This window comes from Fonsecaea nubica, assembly GCF_001646965.1.
Source record: "Fonsecaea nubica strain CBS 269.64 chromosome Unknown Scaff66, whole genome shotgun sequence".
NCBI classification, from domain to species: Eukaryota; Fungi; Ascomycota; class Eurotiomycetes; order Chaetothyriales; family Herpotrichiellaceae; genus Fonsecaea; species Fonsecaea nubica.
The window spans coordinates 147630-164454 of record NW_019173739.1 but is presented as its reverse complement, the minus strand read 5'-3'; the positions used below and the strand labels follow the sequence as shown (position 1 = coordinate 164454).

The 16825-nt window shown below is 52.6% G+C and overlaps 4 protein-coding genes across 4 annotated transcripts; 1 reads left to right on the top strand and 3 right to left on the bottom strand.

The window, feature by feature from the left end:
- Window positions 1–5755: 5755 nt before the first annotated feature.
- AYO20_08436 (hypothetical protein) lies at window positions 5756–6944 on the bottom strand (the record flags this gene model as incomplete). The annotated part of the gene is made up of 3 exons (XM_022646713.1): window positions 5756–6082; window positions 6138–6603; window positions 6658–6944. 3 exons carry the CDS (start codon window positions 6942–6944, stop codon window positions 5756–5758), a joined length of 1080 nt encoding a protein of 359 aa, XP_022497351.1.
- A 1972-nt stretch (window positions 6945–8916) lies between these two features.
- AYO20_08435 (hypothetical protein) lies at window positions 8917–10796 on the bottom strand (the record flags this gene model as incomplete). The annotated part of the gene is made up of 3 exons (XM_022646712.1): window positions 8917–9270; window positions 10212–10405; window positions 10466–10796. 3 exons carry the CDS (start codon window positions 10794–10796, stop codon window positions 8917–8919), a joined length of 879 nt encoding a protein of 292 aa, XP_022497350.1.
- Window positions 10797–12503: 1707 nt separating this feature from the next.
- AYO20_08434 (hypothetical protein) lies at window positions 12504–12887 on the top strand (the record flags this gene model as incomplete). Its single annotated transcript, XM_022646711.1, has 1 exon — window positions 12504–12887. The coding sequence occupies one exon, from the start codon at window positions 12504–12506 to the stop codon at window positions 12885–12887; it is 384 nt and encodes a 127-aa protein (XP_022497349.1).
- A 2862-nt stretch (window positions 12888–15749) lies between these two features.
- On the bottom strand, window positions 15750–16115 carry AYO20_08433 (hypothetical protein; the record flags this gene model as incomplete). The annotated part of the gene is made up of 1 exon (XM_022646710.1): window positions 15750–16115. One exon carries the CDS (start codon window positions 16113–16115, stop codon window positions 15750–15752), a length of 366 nt encoding a protein of 121 aa, XP_022497348.1.
- Between the last annotated feature and the right edge of the window lie 710 nt (window positions 16116–16825).

The window sequence follows — 16825 nt, the reverse complement described above, 5'->3', positions numbered from 1 at the left end:
TATATAGGTTGATATATTAATATATATTAAATATATTAATATAGTTTAATAGAGTACTACGAATCTCCTTACTATATAGCTACTATACTTTCTATAGTTCTCCTTCGTAGTCAACTTCGTTCATAAATAATCGAGTTCCTCTCGGTTATACGCTTTACGTATAGCTCGTATACTATACTCTTAGTTTCGTCTTAGCTACTCCATCCCACTACTATATTACTAAGTAAACCTTATAGGGTTTGCTAGTAACACCTCACGTGTGAAGCGACTCGTAACACCCCATTGACGATTTTTCCGTTCATACTGGCCCTGGCATTGGCGGTCGCAGACCCATCTCCACAGCTATACGTGAATCAAAGCACGGGGCCTTCGTCGTGTACATTAGGCGCCAGGCGGAGGTCTGGTGGCTCGTGCTCGTGCTGCATCCTCACGGAGACGCAGAGGCAATTGCACTCGATGCTGCTCCCCAGGCAGAAGAGGACAGTCGCCAGCCGGATGATGACTCAAAGAGATCCCCAAGGCGAGGGAGGGGGGCGAGTGCCTTCCGGGCGTTACCTCTTCATGTGTACGGACGGATATTGATATTGGACAGAGAGAGGATGTGCAATAAAGGCAGATGGGCACGAATACGCACGGCTGAAACTCCGACGGACGAGGCTGGGTGTTCCGACGGGAAAAATGGAAACCGCTTAGTCGGGCTAGCTCATCCGTCGGAGGAATCGATTTATCAGATTAGATCCGACGGGACAGATAGGATAATCTGATAAGATGAATTATTCCGTCGGAAGAGGCGGGGAATTGCCAAGACCAAAATATCCGACGGAAGGGCGGAATACTACCAAGCACAGACATTCGTTGGAGACATCGTACCAGAAGTGACAGCACCTCCCCGCATTACCGTCCAGGAAGAGTTTGTCACACCAGAGACACAACGACAACCTAAATTGGAGGACATTGACTCGCTCTTCGATCCACAATTCTGAGCTATGCACGAAAACTCTGCCCCCAACGAAGACAGACAATAGGAGGAGAGCCGGGAGCACAGGATACTGATACCTGGCGGAATAACATATGTGACGAGGACGATAGTCAGTGAATGCCGACTGTCGAATGGCAGACGCGTAAGCGCCGCCACCTACCTCCGTGGCCAGTGAACCAGATGCAGCTGGAGGCAAAACATTCAGAAGTTCCAATACACAGCACATGAACAAATCTATGATGACTGGCATACGCATGACGCCGAGCTCACGATCGCCAAACGTATGTCACTGTGTATGTACTACGTGGTCGACTGCCACAGACCACCCACACTGCGCATGCACGCGACAAACAACATCACCATCCGTACTGGGGCCGAAGAGAAGAGGCAGGTCGACCGACCATGCCATCACAGAAGCTGATACCGAGTGTGGAGATGGCCGCTGTGCCTCGAAGCGGCGGAGAAAGGCCATTATAAACAGTACGAGTACACTCCTCCGTCAATGATGAGCCACCAATCGCTCAAACATCTTATCAGCACAATGTTCAAAAGTCGCGAGAGATGTCGTCTTTGCCAGTCTCTTCCCGGACCAGTGGATCTCTGAATACCATGTGCTTGCTGTCAAAGAGCCCTAGCGCGGACCGTTTATCGTCACCTCCTATCACCCATTGAAGGCGCACTTCCTTCTGACACTTGCACGAGAAGGAGACAAGAATATGGTCATAAATCAACGAACAAATTGATGCCCGTACTTGGAACGTATTGTTCATCATCAAGGACATCATCCTCCTGGAGATTATCCACTCGTCCTACACCACAAACTCAGCACTGTCAGTGCACTGGGCACGAATGCTCTCTCCGACCGAAGACGGACGAGGACTACGGTGGCCACCGACCACGATCCGACTGTCGTCCTGGGACACTTTAACCTGCATCACCCCTTTTGTCAACAGTCCGTCGCTACATCGATCAACAGATTGCGGCTCCGACAGACGGTCAAAGAGCAACGCCCTATTAAGTTGGGGGTACGATAGCTGAACAGCAAAGAACGGAACGACGAGCATGTAAACGCGACTATCGGTGCTCTCCAGGTCGATATTGATGCCTCGACCCTGTGGTCCAACCCGTTACTGGGGTCAATATCAGCATTTGGCCAAGAGTGCAAGGGAATCTGACTCTAGGTGGAGCGGCGGCGGCGGCGGTGGTACCAACAAACAGGCCTTGGTGACGAGAAAATGAAGAGCCGCGAGAGGGATATGCCCAGCGCGTATGAATTGGGCCGGTGTGTGAGGGATCGCTCGGTCTCAGCGCTCAGCGTGATCCTTGTGGGTCGCATCCGAGTCAACCAGGTATTTGACAGGGATTGTACTCGGTCTGGGTTCTGTGCTCGAGACCACAACGGCGACAAAGGGACAGGAGACGCGCGCGGGGAAATGAAATCCCCGTGCTGGGATCCAAAGAAGTTGTGTAAAAGCCAGTGCCAGTCAGCTCTGGAATTTCGACAGGCAGCAGGCAGAGACTACAAGTCGAGTCCGGAGCTTAACTGCTGGCCCGTATCTTCTCCCTGCTTCTTCTTCTTCTTCTGTCACCGTTTCCGGTCAAGTATCTTTTCCTGGCCACATAATCGTATCCAACGACATGTAGGAACAGGACTCCTGACTTGAACAGCCCTGTCTCGATTCTTATCTGTCTCTCGCGGGGATTTCGGCTGTGCACCACTGCGGCTCTGTAAAAGCGAGTTTGCAGATTTGGCCACAGTCTGCGCGATTCGCGCTTTGGATTCATGGGGCTGGTGTTCCGTTCTTTACTACTCTCATCACATTAAAGCTAAAGCCAGGGTAAGGAGCCTTTTGCCGTGGAAGCGACCAGTCGATTTCATGTGAGCGTCGAAACGACTCGGGATGGACAATGGACAATGGTCTGAGATGTCCTATTTCCATTGGAAGGAGCCTGGTATACGGGTGTGTCCGATTTATCGACTCCTGCTTGAACATGTGACTGGATTCTCGGTAACTCGGTTTGTTCGTCCTCGTCGTCTGAGAGCGTGATCAGACGCGAGAACCAAGTCCTTTTCCCGACAGCATTCTCCACAAAATCCTCCGCGCTAGGACGAGCATAGATCAGAGTATAATTAACTCGCTAGAGGGTGGTCGTCGGCTATCACTTCAAGCGTATGAGGTATACCCCTGAAAGGTGGGCCGTCGGTCTCATGAGTTCAATTGCAGCTCTCGTAGCCAACCCCGGCGCAGCTGGCTGGTTTGTGTGGACATGGTCTGTCGAGCGATGAGTGCGTTCGTTTCATAGAGACTTTGAACTCTGCCAATGTCCTCTCGCACACGACGGTGAGAATGTCGAGATGTACGAGTCTAGCGACCGGACGCCCGATGCACCGTGATGCCTACCCTCAGGAGTGACACCTGGACTGCTGTATCAAAGAGTTAGAGCGTCGCGGTTGGCCAGTCGAAAGCCGTCCCGAAATCGGTCAGGATTAGACGGACGGGACCTGACAAAGGAGTAGATTCTCTGTTTTGATATCCTTGCCTCAATATGCCCTGACTTCTTGAGCATCTATAATAGCTTCAACTTCGACTTGGGGGTGATCGCGTCCGCTAGCGTAACTGGTCCCATTGTCGGGTACATGTTTGAGTGGTGGGTAATGGACAGAATCACTAGCTCGATCAGCCCGATACTCGAGGCGTCAGACACGGGGTCGATCAGGGCCTGATCTACTCGTATAACATGAGCGTCAGGTTGCGCTGGAACACAGTAGTATGATTTTATATATGTTAAATGCGCTGTGAAAGAGGGAGGGGAGGGCAATTGTGGAGTTGTACATTCGAGATACTCAGGTAAAGCGTAGGTATTAATCCTGGGGATGTGAAGGGCACACACACAACTACCAGATGCAAAAACTACAAAAAAACTCCACTTGGGAGAAAACTATAGCCCGTAGTACAATGGACACAGTTTTTTTTTTTTTTTGGTTTCCCGGACTCTAGGAGCCCTTCTCCTATCTCGCAGCGGATGTCCCTCCTGCTCGTCCTCCTCCTCTTTCTTCCTCCGTGAGCGCTCAACCCCATGATATACCCTCCCCCGTCTCTCGCTTTGAGCCTTTTGTAGTTGTTGTAACAATGCAGATTGCAGCTATCATTCCTAAGGTGAGTGAGTAGGGCCTGGAAGAGCTCATACATCACCACCGCGACGTGTGGAAATTTATAAATCAACAAGGGGGTAGATTCGAGATTCGAACCCTGAAACTTGGTGAATTTATAGATTGATGCAGACCTGATCCGGCAATTGTTAGAGGGAAGTTCACTGTTACAAGTAATAACACTGTAGAAAGAAAAGTGGGGGTCTGTTGTCTGGCATGTGATGTGTGAAAGAGGCCAGGAGGTGAAGGTGTAGCGAGCAGAGTGAAGGGGCAGTTTGGAGCAAAGGCGGGCGTGGCTGCCGCCAGATAAAGATACTCCAGAGGGGTCCCTCGCATGACCGCTGCCCCTACACACCTTGCTCTTGTACACTGACCTTTCTTTCAAATCTCTTTCTCCCGCCGGGACAGTATAGTCGGGAAGATTGGGAACAATGGCAACACCTCCACGGCAGCGCAATCTCGACGAGCCCATGGTATCACAGACTACCAGCCAACCGTCTGCAAGCGATACTGACTGCATACCTAATCACCTGGACACTCAGCCATTGGGTGCGACGATGTACTTTCTAAAACGGAATCCGAGTTTCTACAATTACAAAATGGAGGGCGGCCGAGAATACCATGCACTTCATTGGGAAATTTATCTTTGTCCAAGTGGTGATGAGCTTGAGCAGGCGAGATTCAACCTGCGTCACAATATTTGGCGAATGATACTTGAGAAGAGGGCTCCGATTGCTGGGGCGTTCATTGTTTCTGAGCACCTCTCGTCCACCCTCCAACTCTGTACTGGCACTTGAATATGGGCGATAACGCGTGACGAAGCCGTACCCAGTGGCAGTGGTGTACAGAACCAAACCTGCGTGAGCTCCTTGGGGAGGTAGTCGAATACCTTCAGCCCCAACGGGTACGTCGAAAGTCCACGGCTGCGGGTTTCCTGTCGGCAATGACGAGATTCTTGCGAAAGTCTGGCCATGGTATCGGTGGGGCCGGGGGGCGGACAAGGCTTTGAATCGGGCACGTCGCAGTCCGTTTCGGTTAAAGGGGAAAAGGGAGGGGGAGGAGACGATTACCAAGATACCAGGGCGCCACGTACAACGGGAGAAATCACTGTCAAGGGTGCAATTATCATATGAATTCTGAGACGAAGGAGTCTGGACTCCAATGACATGTCTCTTTTATTCGATCCTCCAGATCCAAGGATCCGGAGAGATCCTCTGATTAAGCTAAACCAAACTAAACTGAGTGGTTCCCGGTAGGGGCTCCGTGATCCCAATCACAGGGTTTTCCTCAACGATATCCATACAAGTCCATGATCTCCTCTGTTCCCATGAAGATACCACCGTTCCGATTCAGAATGTCATTGCTATTATCGTAGATCGGCTGTCTCAATCCCACAATGTCATGGTACTTCCCGCGAGACGCCGATTTGACGATGGCCGGAGACACGGGTATGTAGCGCATCACACCAGATCGTGTGCTGTCACGGCATTATGGTCCTCGTCATGTGCAATGGTAGTGGGTTCCATCCCCAGGGCCTCGTGATTCGTGCTTGCACGGGTAGTGGTGCTTCGCGTGCGGATCGGAGACCGAAACACGTGCTGCACAGGGCGAGTCCGACCCGATCTCTAATCTCCATCGTTCTGTTCTTCCCGTGCAGTGGCTAAGGACTCCAATTCGGCCATCTCGTCGTCATCGCTGAGTGTGTCTGAAGCTGAGCTCGCGGGCGACGGAACATAGACAAGCCCAGGAGGGAGGTCGTCTATCAATGCATCATATTCACGCAGGAGCTGGGTCTGATCTACCCTGCGCAAGGAGCGACAAAGCTCTTCACAAGAAATCACAATGAATTCGTCGTGCAGGGACTCGGGAATCAGAACCTTGGGCGCTAAATCCAGGATTGGGATCCGTAGTTGGGCATCTGGGACCGGCTTTCCGTCGAAACTGCGGATTTCCTAGACATTCATATTCAGTTAGACACTGGGCGGAGGGGATAATGTATAGGCTTACCTGACTATGATGGTCAATGAACAATCGAGGTGGCGCAGAACCGGCCGCGGGTTCGATCCGTCTCCTCCAAGTACGCAACATGATCTTCTTGGACTGAGGATAGTCTTGATCCAACCCCACCACGAGTTTAGTACCTTGAGATCCTTCAGCAATGTAGATGTGCGCCAACTCTGATAAGGATTTGGTCTTTTGTGAATATGCCACCTCCAATATGACCCCTGGATATTTCGCCTCGACATGTCTGAATTGAGCGTCAGGGCTGTGGGTGCCAGTTTCGCCTTCTTTTAGAGGTGTGTGGCCTTCATCTCCGATTTGTTCCACGAACTCCTTCTTCTTCGGATCTCCCAAGCATAGCTGTGTCAATGCTTTTCCCACCAACTTGCGGAAGGCTCCTTCCATGCACTCATGCTCAAGACTCGCGGACATTCGGAGGACGAAGGTCGAGGTTCTCGGGAAATAGTCGTACCTGTGAGTTAATATTAGCAGCGGTGCCATCGGGTAATGTGTCAGCGCCTCATACCGCAGATGCTTCCAGTGTGGATTCTCATGAGTCAGTTCTTCAAAAACACCGAGGCCCTGAGGACTCAAATGATACGGCAGCCAAATGTCGAGGCTGGGAGAGTGATCTCGATAGTAGCGTTCAATCTGCTCGACAATGAGGGACAGGGTAGAGGCCGACTGTGGGTCGGAGGACTGGAGACGTGTCAAGATGTTGGTGGTCGTGGAGACATCACTTGAGGAGTGATTCGGATTCGCAGCTGGTGAAAACCCATCGTGCGGGTCAGGACCCGCCTCCACTGTCGACATCGCTCTGGAAACGTCTGGATGTGCCAAGCTTGTCCGGCCAAGGGGTCAGGGTGTGTAGCAGTGCGATGGCCGTGACACGACGAGACGAAGAATCAGCATCAACGGTGCAGACGGTGGTGTTGATGGTGATGGAAACATTTGAGTTCTTTGTGCGGGGTTAAATACTGCGGAGGCAAGGTACGGTCGACTACAGAATCATATATTGGCAGTTGATACGGTTGATCATACAATGGAAGTGGGATAAAGGCTTTCCGGCCAATTCACAATCTGTAGCTTTCTTTCCACCGCGTCGTCAACCTCGACGGGTCTGCCACAGACCATGCCGCGCGTGCCTAAGTCGCCGTGGGGTCCAGACGCATGAAAGGAGGATGGTCTCGGGAGGATTGTCTTTGAACGGGTTGGGTCCTACCGCGGCGAGGGAGGTGCCCCTACGGTATCCTCACTTCTGTATCTGGGGCGGTGGTGTGGGAGAGTCGAGTGGCATTCCGCCTCGTGGTCTCACTGCCACCGAAGCACTAGGTGGGAGCTTTGACTCGTGGACAAGATCAAATCCTACACACTCATTTGTGACTGTGGCACGAGCGAGCACAAAGCTACGACGATCTACTTAGCACCCACCGCCGGTGAGGCACGCGTGATTTCTCACCCGAGTCGCGGGAGCCGGGATGAGTTCAAGACGGCATCACCCTAGGCCCAGAGGAGGGTGAGCGAGCTGCAGTCTGTATGTTTCCTATGTTATGGCGTTCGCCCATCTTCAAGTAGGGCTGGGAATTGACGAGAGGTATGAAGCATAAAACGCCGCCGTCCTGGTCCCGGCAGGGATTCACCCACTAAGCCCCAGTGATGAGTTAGTCATTTCATGTCGATTTGGTCCATCTGTGGCTGAAGACCTCTGGCCACGCCTCTCGGGTCCGCCTGACGATGTATCGGGCTGAATCGAACTACTTTGGGTTTCATCGGCTTCGTTATCAACTGAGGCTTGCCCTGACCATCCAGGACCGCACCACCGCGACATTTTGAGTCATCGACAACATGCATGTGTGATGGCGAGTTGATATCGGTGCAAACAAACAATGCCGGCCGGCAGGGTCACCGCGATTCGCCAGCCTTGCGCTCCCGTAGCCTCGTGCTCCCAGCGTCGTCTGGTACAGGCTTGCTTGGGACGGAGCACTCTCATATAACTTCCGGGCCATCATCAGTGCCGCAGTGACAAGAGTGACTCACACAGAAATACGCGCCGGTTGCCATGGATTGTGACAGCCGTGAACTCGCGGCCTTGTGGAGGATTTTGAATCTTGACTTTCGGCACGATTAGTCTTTCAACCTGCGATCAACGATAGTTAGTGTAGAGGCCGTCGCGTGGTCAGAGCTCCCACATATCGGGACCATGTCAAGCTTGATTTGAGTCATTATGAATGCGAAGATTCCGTTCTCCAGGCTATTTCTTTGAATGAACCCAGAACAGTCGTCGTCCTCCCAATCCTCCGATCGAGCGCAGCTGTTAAGAGTAGCAGAGTCGGCATGACTCACCTAGACGTCATCCAGAAGTGCTGCCGTCTTCCCTTGCAGAACCTCAACCAGGGCAGTCTCCACAAACCGCAGTCACAGGGTAGCATCGTCAGTATGCGGCCTCCGATTTGGAGTCTGTCTGGGAACCCTTTCCTCATCACAACGCCTGACCTTGGGTGGAGGTTGAGCATCCGCCGGCGTCCGACGGGCGGAGATCCCATGCCTAGATGGGCTTGATCTGGCACTGCTGCCGCGAGGCGGCGGTGTGAGAGGGAGTTGCGGCATGATGATCCATTAGATGGCGGTGAGGATTGACAATTGACGAGCGCGACCATCCCTCTCTGGCGGTTGGTACCCTACAGCACACCGCAGAGCGTAGGAGAGGCGATATGCAGGACACTAGCCTTCGGGTCATGTACCAAGCATACTCTAGTCTCGACCCCATCCAATGTCTCCAGATGGTTCAATTTTGTGAAGCTGTTGTCCTCGGCGGCGTGGTCAGTCCCATGGCTTCGTGTAGGCCGTCCACACTTGTGTCGGGGAAGAAGCTCGGACCAGGGAGACGGCGTTTCTCGTCGTCGTCGTCATCATCGTCGGAGGAGATTTTGTCGTCATATGGTGAAGCAGAGGCACGCATGGGCACGCTCTGACTTCCTGCCTCCCTTTGATTTTCCCAACTGTGGTACGCAAATTTGGCGGTAGAACATATCCATGAATCGTTGACCGCGGAGTGCAGACGTACGTCGAATGCTGGATAGCACATTTGACCCGACGCCGAGCCTCGTGACGATGCATGATAGCGCTGAGGAGGCTGGCACTGCCCGACTGTTCGATAGAGTACACAAAATTAAATCTAGGAGAGTCTGAAAAGCTCCCAACGGCACAGGGTAGATACTTCGATGTCTGGGGGAACGTGGAAATCACTCAAAGTGGACGAGGCAAGCTCTGGGATGTGGTCTTTTTCTTATGCCTTAACCCCTGCGTAACTGTTGGGAAAGCTGGACAATGAACAGAGAAAAAGAGGTTCGTAAGTGCGCTGGCTTGGGGAAAGACAGAAGGGGGCCCCAGACACCCCAGGATTCTCCCTATGCTGCGGTTGCTGGTGAACCCCGCAACTGTGCTCAGCATCAACTCTCGAGGATCACACACGTCTAACGGAGATGGCGCCATCCAATTATTCCTGCGGGAATAGCGCGACTTCCGGCGACCACCATGCATGGCCACGCATGCGCCGCGGGGAGGGCCTGTAGCAGCCAAGGGGTCGCAGGGAAGGGGGGGATGGGCGGTGCGGTGTTGTGGGAGTGTGATGTAAGCCAAGCCAACCTTATTTTCACATGGAGTGAGCGAGGGTGCCAAGAGTGCACTCTCTCAGTGCCAAGGCTTCACTCTTGGCAGTGTTGCTGACCTAACCTTCAACGTTATTGACCAATCACATACAGCCCTTCACGTGACACCACCCAAAATCTTACCCCAAATCCTACCCCAACTCCAACACCACCACCAGGGGCACCCAAGGGGGGTTTGTACTGTTTTTCCTGCCCAACGCTACCATGGAACGTCAGAATTCCGCGCCTGGTAAGCCAATTCTTCAGATCGAAGTTAGTAGACGCACCATCCGTTCTTGAACGACGCCAGTCTGACAAACGACCGGAAAATCGGGGTACCGAGATTGGCGGGAGGAGACGCAACGTCTGATGGTTGCAAGCGCCGGGAACACGAAACAAGGCCAGACCAACACCGCAAGATGGATGTTCTCACCGGGAGTAGGTAACCCTGAGACTTTCCAAGGAATCTTGCTTTTCCAGCACCGCCATGCTGATCTTCGACGTCATTAACCATGCGCTGGACGACACCTGTTTTTCCCAGGACAAGAACCCGCAGTTCCAGGCCGCCGTTGACAGCATCGGCGTGGTCCGTAACGTGCACGACCCGTGGACTCTTCACCTTGGAATCTCCAGCACTGTCTCAAGCGGTAAACGCGGAGGTCGGTCTCGGTGTCGGTCCTCGTATACCCTTGTAGGCCCCATTTGTCAGAGTCCAAGTCAGTAGAAACGCAAAGTGTAGGAAGACGAAGACGACCATGGGCCCACTGCAGCCGAGGTTCATGACTTGGATGATGACGATAATGGCGCTGAGGAGGAAGTGGAGGAGGAGCAGAAACGGGACCAGGAACCTCCTCCCGGCATAGTAGCCCTCCATCGACCAATATCTTGGAATGATGTCTTTCGCGGTAGAAACAAGCAAGTGGTCGTAATGAGGCAAGCCGACCTTGAATGGCGGGCCATCGTAAAATGTGTAGAGTTTTTTGTCTTTGGGACGGCGCAGTTGCTTGTTTACCCTCATTGAAGACGCTTTCTTCGACGATCTTTCTGCACTGAATAACCCCAATCAGTAGCCAGTATCCAGTAGCGGGTTCAAGGCTGCCCCGGCTCTGCAGAGCGCCCTGCCGGATGTGTACCAACAACGTAGACTTATGGACTGCTTTCGCTCTTCCGCCTCCTTTCAGCCGAGAAACTTTGGATGCACGGTATGGGACCGAAAATCTCAGGCATGGCACCACTATGCTCATCGGGTTCTAAGATGATAGTGGGCCGTATGTAGAATCCTCGATCGCCTTCGTGGTGCCTCCACTCGGAAATCTTCAGCATCATCGGCAATGACGGATGAAGGGGCGTTGAGTCTTGATCGTCGCGAGATATCCATGTGCAACCTCCTGAGCTCGATGTTCTCCTGTTACGCGTGCTGTGGGTATGCTATTGAGCCTAGCCTTGAGCCTGTCCAAGACGGGACGATGAACATCGGACACGGCCTGAATCGATGGCCTCTTCACAGAGAACTCAATGAGCCTGCGAGCCTGAGGACATGAGAACACGAGTACTACGAGCTCATGTACAGCTATCAGAGGAAGAAAGAGTGGAAGAACACACAGTGAGTGAGTTTGTGACGCTGTCATGTTTATTCTGACGCCCCGTGATGGTGGTCGTGGTGGTCGTGGTTGTGGGTGGAAATTGTTGCATAGTCCAAACCATTTGGATTTTGAGCACAGATGTGACGTCAGAAGTTGGCGTGTCTCACATCTAGTTGGTCAATAATTTTATGCTTAAGTCAATGGCACTGCCCAGAGTTCCCCCTCCTTCATTGTTAGTGCAGCCTTGGCACTGAGAGAGTGCACCCCTCACACTGTGCGAGTGCACTCTTGCCAGCCTCACTCATTCACTCCCTCGTGTGCACCCTCTTGGTCTTGGTACCCTTGGCAGCCCTCTGGAAATGCCAGGTTTGCACATATCACCACCACCACCACCACCACTACTACTACACCGCTACTTTTAAAAGGTACACTGTCACAGTTTCTGTGGTTGTGAGTACTCAGCATCAAGTGGGGCGTGGCGTTTGAGTGCATGAGACCAAGTGGGGTAGGGCTGGCAACTGACTTCCTTTGGCTTTCCCCCTTGCTGTCATCAATGTCAATAATATGATCCATGATGACCATCCATGTGATTATTTGGAAGCACGGACCACAAGGGTGCTGTTCACCACATGGATAGGGGAATGGGAGAACAAGAAGCAAGTGTTCATCACTGGCGCTTCTCCACCCTTTATGATGACATTGCCGATCTTTCGCGACTCTGGACTGTCGTCGTGCGCATGGGTGCAGACTCATTACTCTTGCCTGGCTTCAACTTTCACTCAAGGCGTTGATTGTTCCCTGCAGTCTGCAACTGCTGCTGCTCAATCACTTGCTTGGTGGCAATGAATCAAGCGAGTGCTTCCAGGCTGTCGCCTGCTCAGCCCGAACCAAAATCGGCTAAAGGTGTCTCTCGACTCTGACTGTGGAGGGCTGTGAAATTATACTAACAATCCTTCAAGCTACGGTGTATTGGTTGCCGACTAGGGTTCTCACAATGACCGAGTCATATAACAACCAGCCAAGGGGCAGGGAGTCGTGCGACTACTGCAAGGGAAAGAAAATAAAGTGCGACAAAAGGGATCCGTGCCACGCTTGTGAGAGACCGTTAATCGCCTGCTTTTTCAGACAACAGCTTTAAAAAGATGGCTCCAGCCCTCGATGCGAATCGGAGAGTCCGTATGAGGCAAATCTTTCGGACAAAAAGAGCTCCCCTGAGGTTGCCGAAGCAAGACGCAGAAACCGCGGCAGAGCTGCACGACGCTATGGCAGAGAACACAGGAGAGTCGTCGGCTCCCCTTATTGGGCCAGAGCAAGATACAGCAACCACGCCAGAGGTACACGACGCTAGCATCATCCATCCAACGGGGCCATACACTTCCGATTGGAAATCAAAGCCGCTTCCTTGGGACAGTTATCAGACTTATACTTGGATGCCCATCGAAAGGCAGCATAGCCACATTGCCATACAAACCGAAGATGGTTCCTCCGATGATCAGGGACTTGGCCATGATTACGAGGCAAACTAAAACAACACCGCCGCCCAGACGAGCTCATTCACAGTCCCGACCACTCCCACTTCAGCAGGCCTACAGACCGCGAGCAACGACCCAACTCTTCGTCTGTGGTGAGACAACCAGCGGCCTTACGTGACTGCACTGTCCCCTTGGGTTGAACCACAGCAAGATCAGATTCATCCCGAACCCCTCTCGGCCCCACACCCACTGACAGGGCGCCTGACCGTCGGAAGTTGTTGGAGGCGATGCCTCTTACTCCGATACTCACATATCTAAGACGTTCAGACCATTTTCTGTTGTTACATGCAACTCTTTCAAGGTAAGCACTCACTTATCGCATGAAGACCTGACTTGTGTGTCGGAATATATGTACAGTCTAACGCGTCCTTCAGCACACGGAAAGCCAGCTGCCGTTGCTGACGGCTTCGCCTTCCAACTTCAGGGTCACATTCGAGCGAGTCGGTCAAGAGGACAAGTTGTACAAGACGCAGAAGACCTAAGGACAGCCAGTTGGCAACGTTGGTGGCAGTGTGGTGGTGTGGTGGTGGTCACTGACACAAGCCATAATTCCAGAGCGTGCACTCTCAGTGCCAACGATGCTCCCACTCACTCTCGAAATTCTCTGGGAAGCGCCGGGAACTATCCCATAAAATTACTGACCAACCAGACGCGAGGTACCTACCAAAAGTTTAAAAGAAAAGAGAAGGTGACATGCAAAAAAGTTTGTACTTCACAAACAAACTTGATTCTCAGACGACAGGAAGGTGAAGAGCGAGTGCACGCCGCATTGGTAGGAAAGAGCGGCAGCGGTGAAAGCACGCCCGCAGACCTCCCGCGGCTCAACGAGAAGAGCACTGGCTGTATTCAATCTTGACCATCAAAATATCAGGAGCGTACGCATCTCCGGCCTTGCGGCACAAACGGGCTCGTACCACATTTGAATTAGCGGCTCCAAGTCTCCGAGTTCGATGATGACGAGTCACGGAACCAAGGGCGCGACGGGGAAGCAGTGTCGTCGCTAAACACCAACCGCAGTATTTAGCAACGAGCTGCATCCGACCTCCCGGGGAGCGCTCAACCGAACGAAAGCGTTTCGAGATGGTGTGTCTGCTGGCCCTTTATGTCACGATGTGTTAGTCCTTGCACTTACATTCGTCCGCGAGTTGCTCTCTATCCTCAGCCTGGCCAGTCGGAGTTCGTCGGGTTCCACGCGCTCTTGCAAAAACGCCGAAAAGGCTCAAGGGACGAGAGCAACATTCGCGCAGGGTCGGTGAGATGGTTGTCCTCTTGTCGAAGTTGCTGATTGGGTTTCTGATGGGAAAAGATAACTGCAGTTAGCTCGAGATGCGGTGAAGGGAACCCGAGAATGATCATTTGCAAAGTACTGTCCGAGGAAGCATGGCTGGCACGAGGTGGAAGGATAGTTTGACATCAGGTTATGTTCTTTGGGGCCGTAATGATTGTTCCCACAAATTCGCCCGCGCGCTTTGCGAGTGTCTTTCTTTTGGCGCTTGGGTCGGGCACTTTCGTCCACGTTGATATCTTTCTTCTCTTATGGGGACCTCCCAGGATGACATACCAGACTTGCGCAACCCCCAGGCCTCGACCACGCGAACCAGCGTCCTTATCGAAGCAGCACGCTTTGTGGAGTTGGGTCCACTCCCGGAGCGACTGGGGAGGGAGAGACTGCGTTGTTGTTGAGCCTCGACGCATTTCGGTGGTGCGTAGCGTGGTGTCGTATGAGGTCGAAAAACTGCCAGTGGTCCAGCCTTGAACGAGGCTTGTGAATCGAGACCGGATAGCCAAGAGGATGAGCTATGCGCAAGCGTTCCGAGTTTTGTCAGTGAGCTCTCGTTACTATACCGTCTTGACCTAGGAGTAACTTTGAGCGGAGAATCCCCGATGCCTCGCGCGTTTACATGTTGAACTTCTTCCTTTGTTTATTCCTCCGGTCTTCCATCACGTACGGGGCCGCTACTATTGACGGGGTCACTCTCTGCAGTTGCGGATCTTGTTGCCGTTGTAAAACGGCCTAGTGGATCATGAACAGAAATCGACGCTTCATCCGGGTGAGTCGATGCAGGATACCCCTGGGCTACCCAGGATCTTAATAGAGCTAGCTGCTTGGTGAGCCCTTGCACACGCTCGTCCTTGGCCTGCCAACACGGCAAAAAAGATGGGCGAGACGATAGAGGTCAACCAATGGGTCTCTTCGCGTTCGTTGAGAAACTGCAGCGTCATCTTCGGATCACAGCCACTTAAGAACGACTCACACTACCATTACCATTACCATTACGAACCGACCGCGGAGATGCATTGGGGTTGTGTAGCAGCAAGAAATGGAGCTTGACGAATTTTGTTGTGCTCATGGCAGCCCGTGGAGCTGGATCATCTCGGAAACATGTCCGCAAAGGAGGGAACGATCGGTTCCATGACCACTGTACGCCTCTGGCATCCAGTACGACGGGCCATACAAACGTGGTTTCCGAAGAGAATCTTGACTTTCCGTTCCATCGCGCCGTTGCCGCTGCAGTTATGATATGAATTCGAGACGAAAGGGTCCAACCAGCGGGCAGCGCGTGAGTCGCGGTACAAGAGCTCGTGGGACGTTCAGCCTCGTGTGGGGTATCCGACACTTTCACAAATCATCGGCCGTGACAGGATGACTGAAGGAATCGCTGGGGCAGCCATTCGGGCCACTTGTAGAAGTTTGCCATGGTATTGAACGGGTCTGTTGCGGTCGTTGCCCAGCTTTTCGCTGCCGAGAGTCCAGACTTTATCGGCGGGCTGCCTTTTGTTTCCAGTATGGTCCACGCGTCTCAGCCGGACGGTAAAAGCTGGCGTAAATCCCGTGTAGCGAGTGGGCAACGCTTGTTAAAAGGAATTGAGTCGCCGCTCCGGCACCGCCATGATCCCCGCGTTGTTAACTAAAACATTCAACATATTTTCCCGCGCGAGGAATTTAGCCGCCAAATGCGGCACGCTGGCCGCGCAAGTGCCCACCGTTGCCGTCCTCTGCGGCTCAGATGGAGGCACGCAGCGCGCAGTGATGTGCTCGTATGACCTCGCTTCCGAAGGCTCGGTCTCTTTTCTACGGGCTGCAATCACCACGGCTGTGTTGCGGGCTGCGGTGATAAGGGTAGAGCCCACCGTAATGGTTGTTGATACAGTTGATGCTGTGGCGCAGAAGAGGATTGTTGAGAAAGGTCTTCCTGCTTCTGTGAGCAGGTCCAAAACCATTGTTGTGATTCCATTTCCATAGTCCGGGTGGTAATGATCCTGTCTTGTTGAAGGGACAGTCTGAAGCCCATCTGCTCTACCGTATGAAGTACATTTTATACTCGGCCATGTGAGCTACAAACATGCTCCACCGTAAAGACCTCGCTTTGCGCCCCACCGTAACAGCTACAGTTCTTACTTCACCGTACAAACTACGCTCCACTCCCCACCGTACTAACTACACTTCATGCTCCACCGTGCTTGATAACTAAGCAAGGCTGCATGTCACATGTCAGGCTGACCTCCCTCTCCATCTCCAAATTTCAGAAACGGCAATTGTCAGGTCACAAAAACATCCAGGTGTCTCCTAATACGGTAACGCTCCTACCTAAAACAGAAATCTCTTCCCAGCACTGCGCTCGCAGACTTCGCTCGCCACCCACAAAGCACTGTAGTGTACCTTGACACTGTAACTCGGACTTCCACGCATCCACAACATCAGGACAATCAGCATACAGCAAGATCTGATCTGATACCTGGTATCTGAAGACACCCCAGAGTGCTCATTCTCGAACTGAAAATTCCTCTGGATGAGAGCCTGCCACTCGACCTCTTGAACCGAAGCAGACTCTTGTTCATTGGCACCAGACACGAGCTTCCTCATCATATTCATGTCAGCCACCGCCAGTGCCTTCTCTCCCCTTTGGCCATATCGCTCATACGGGGTGCAT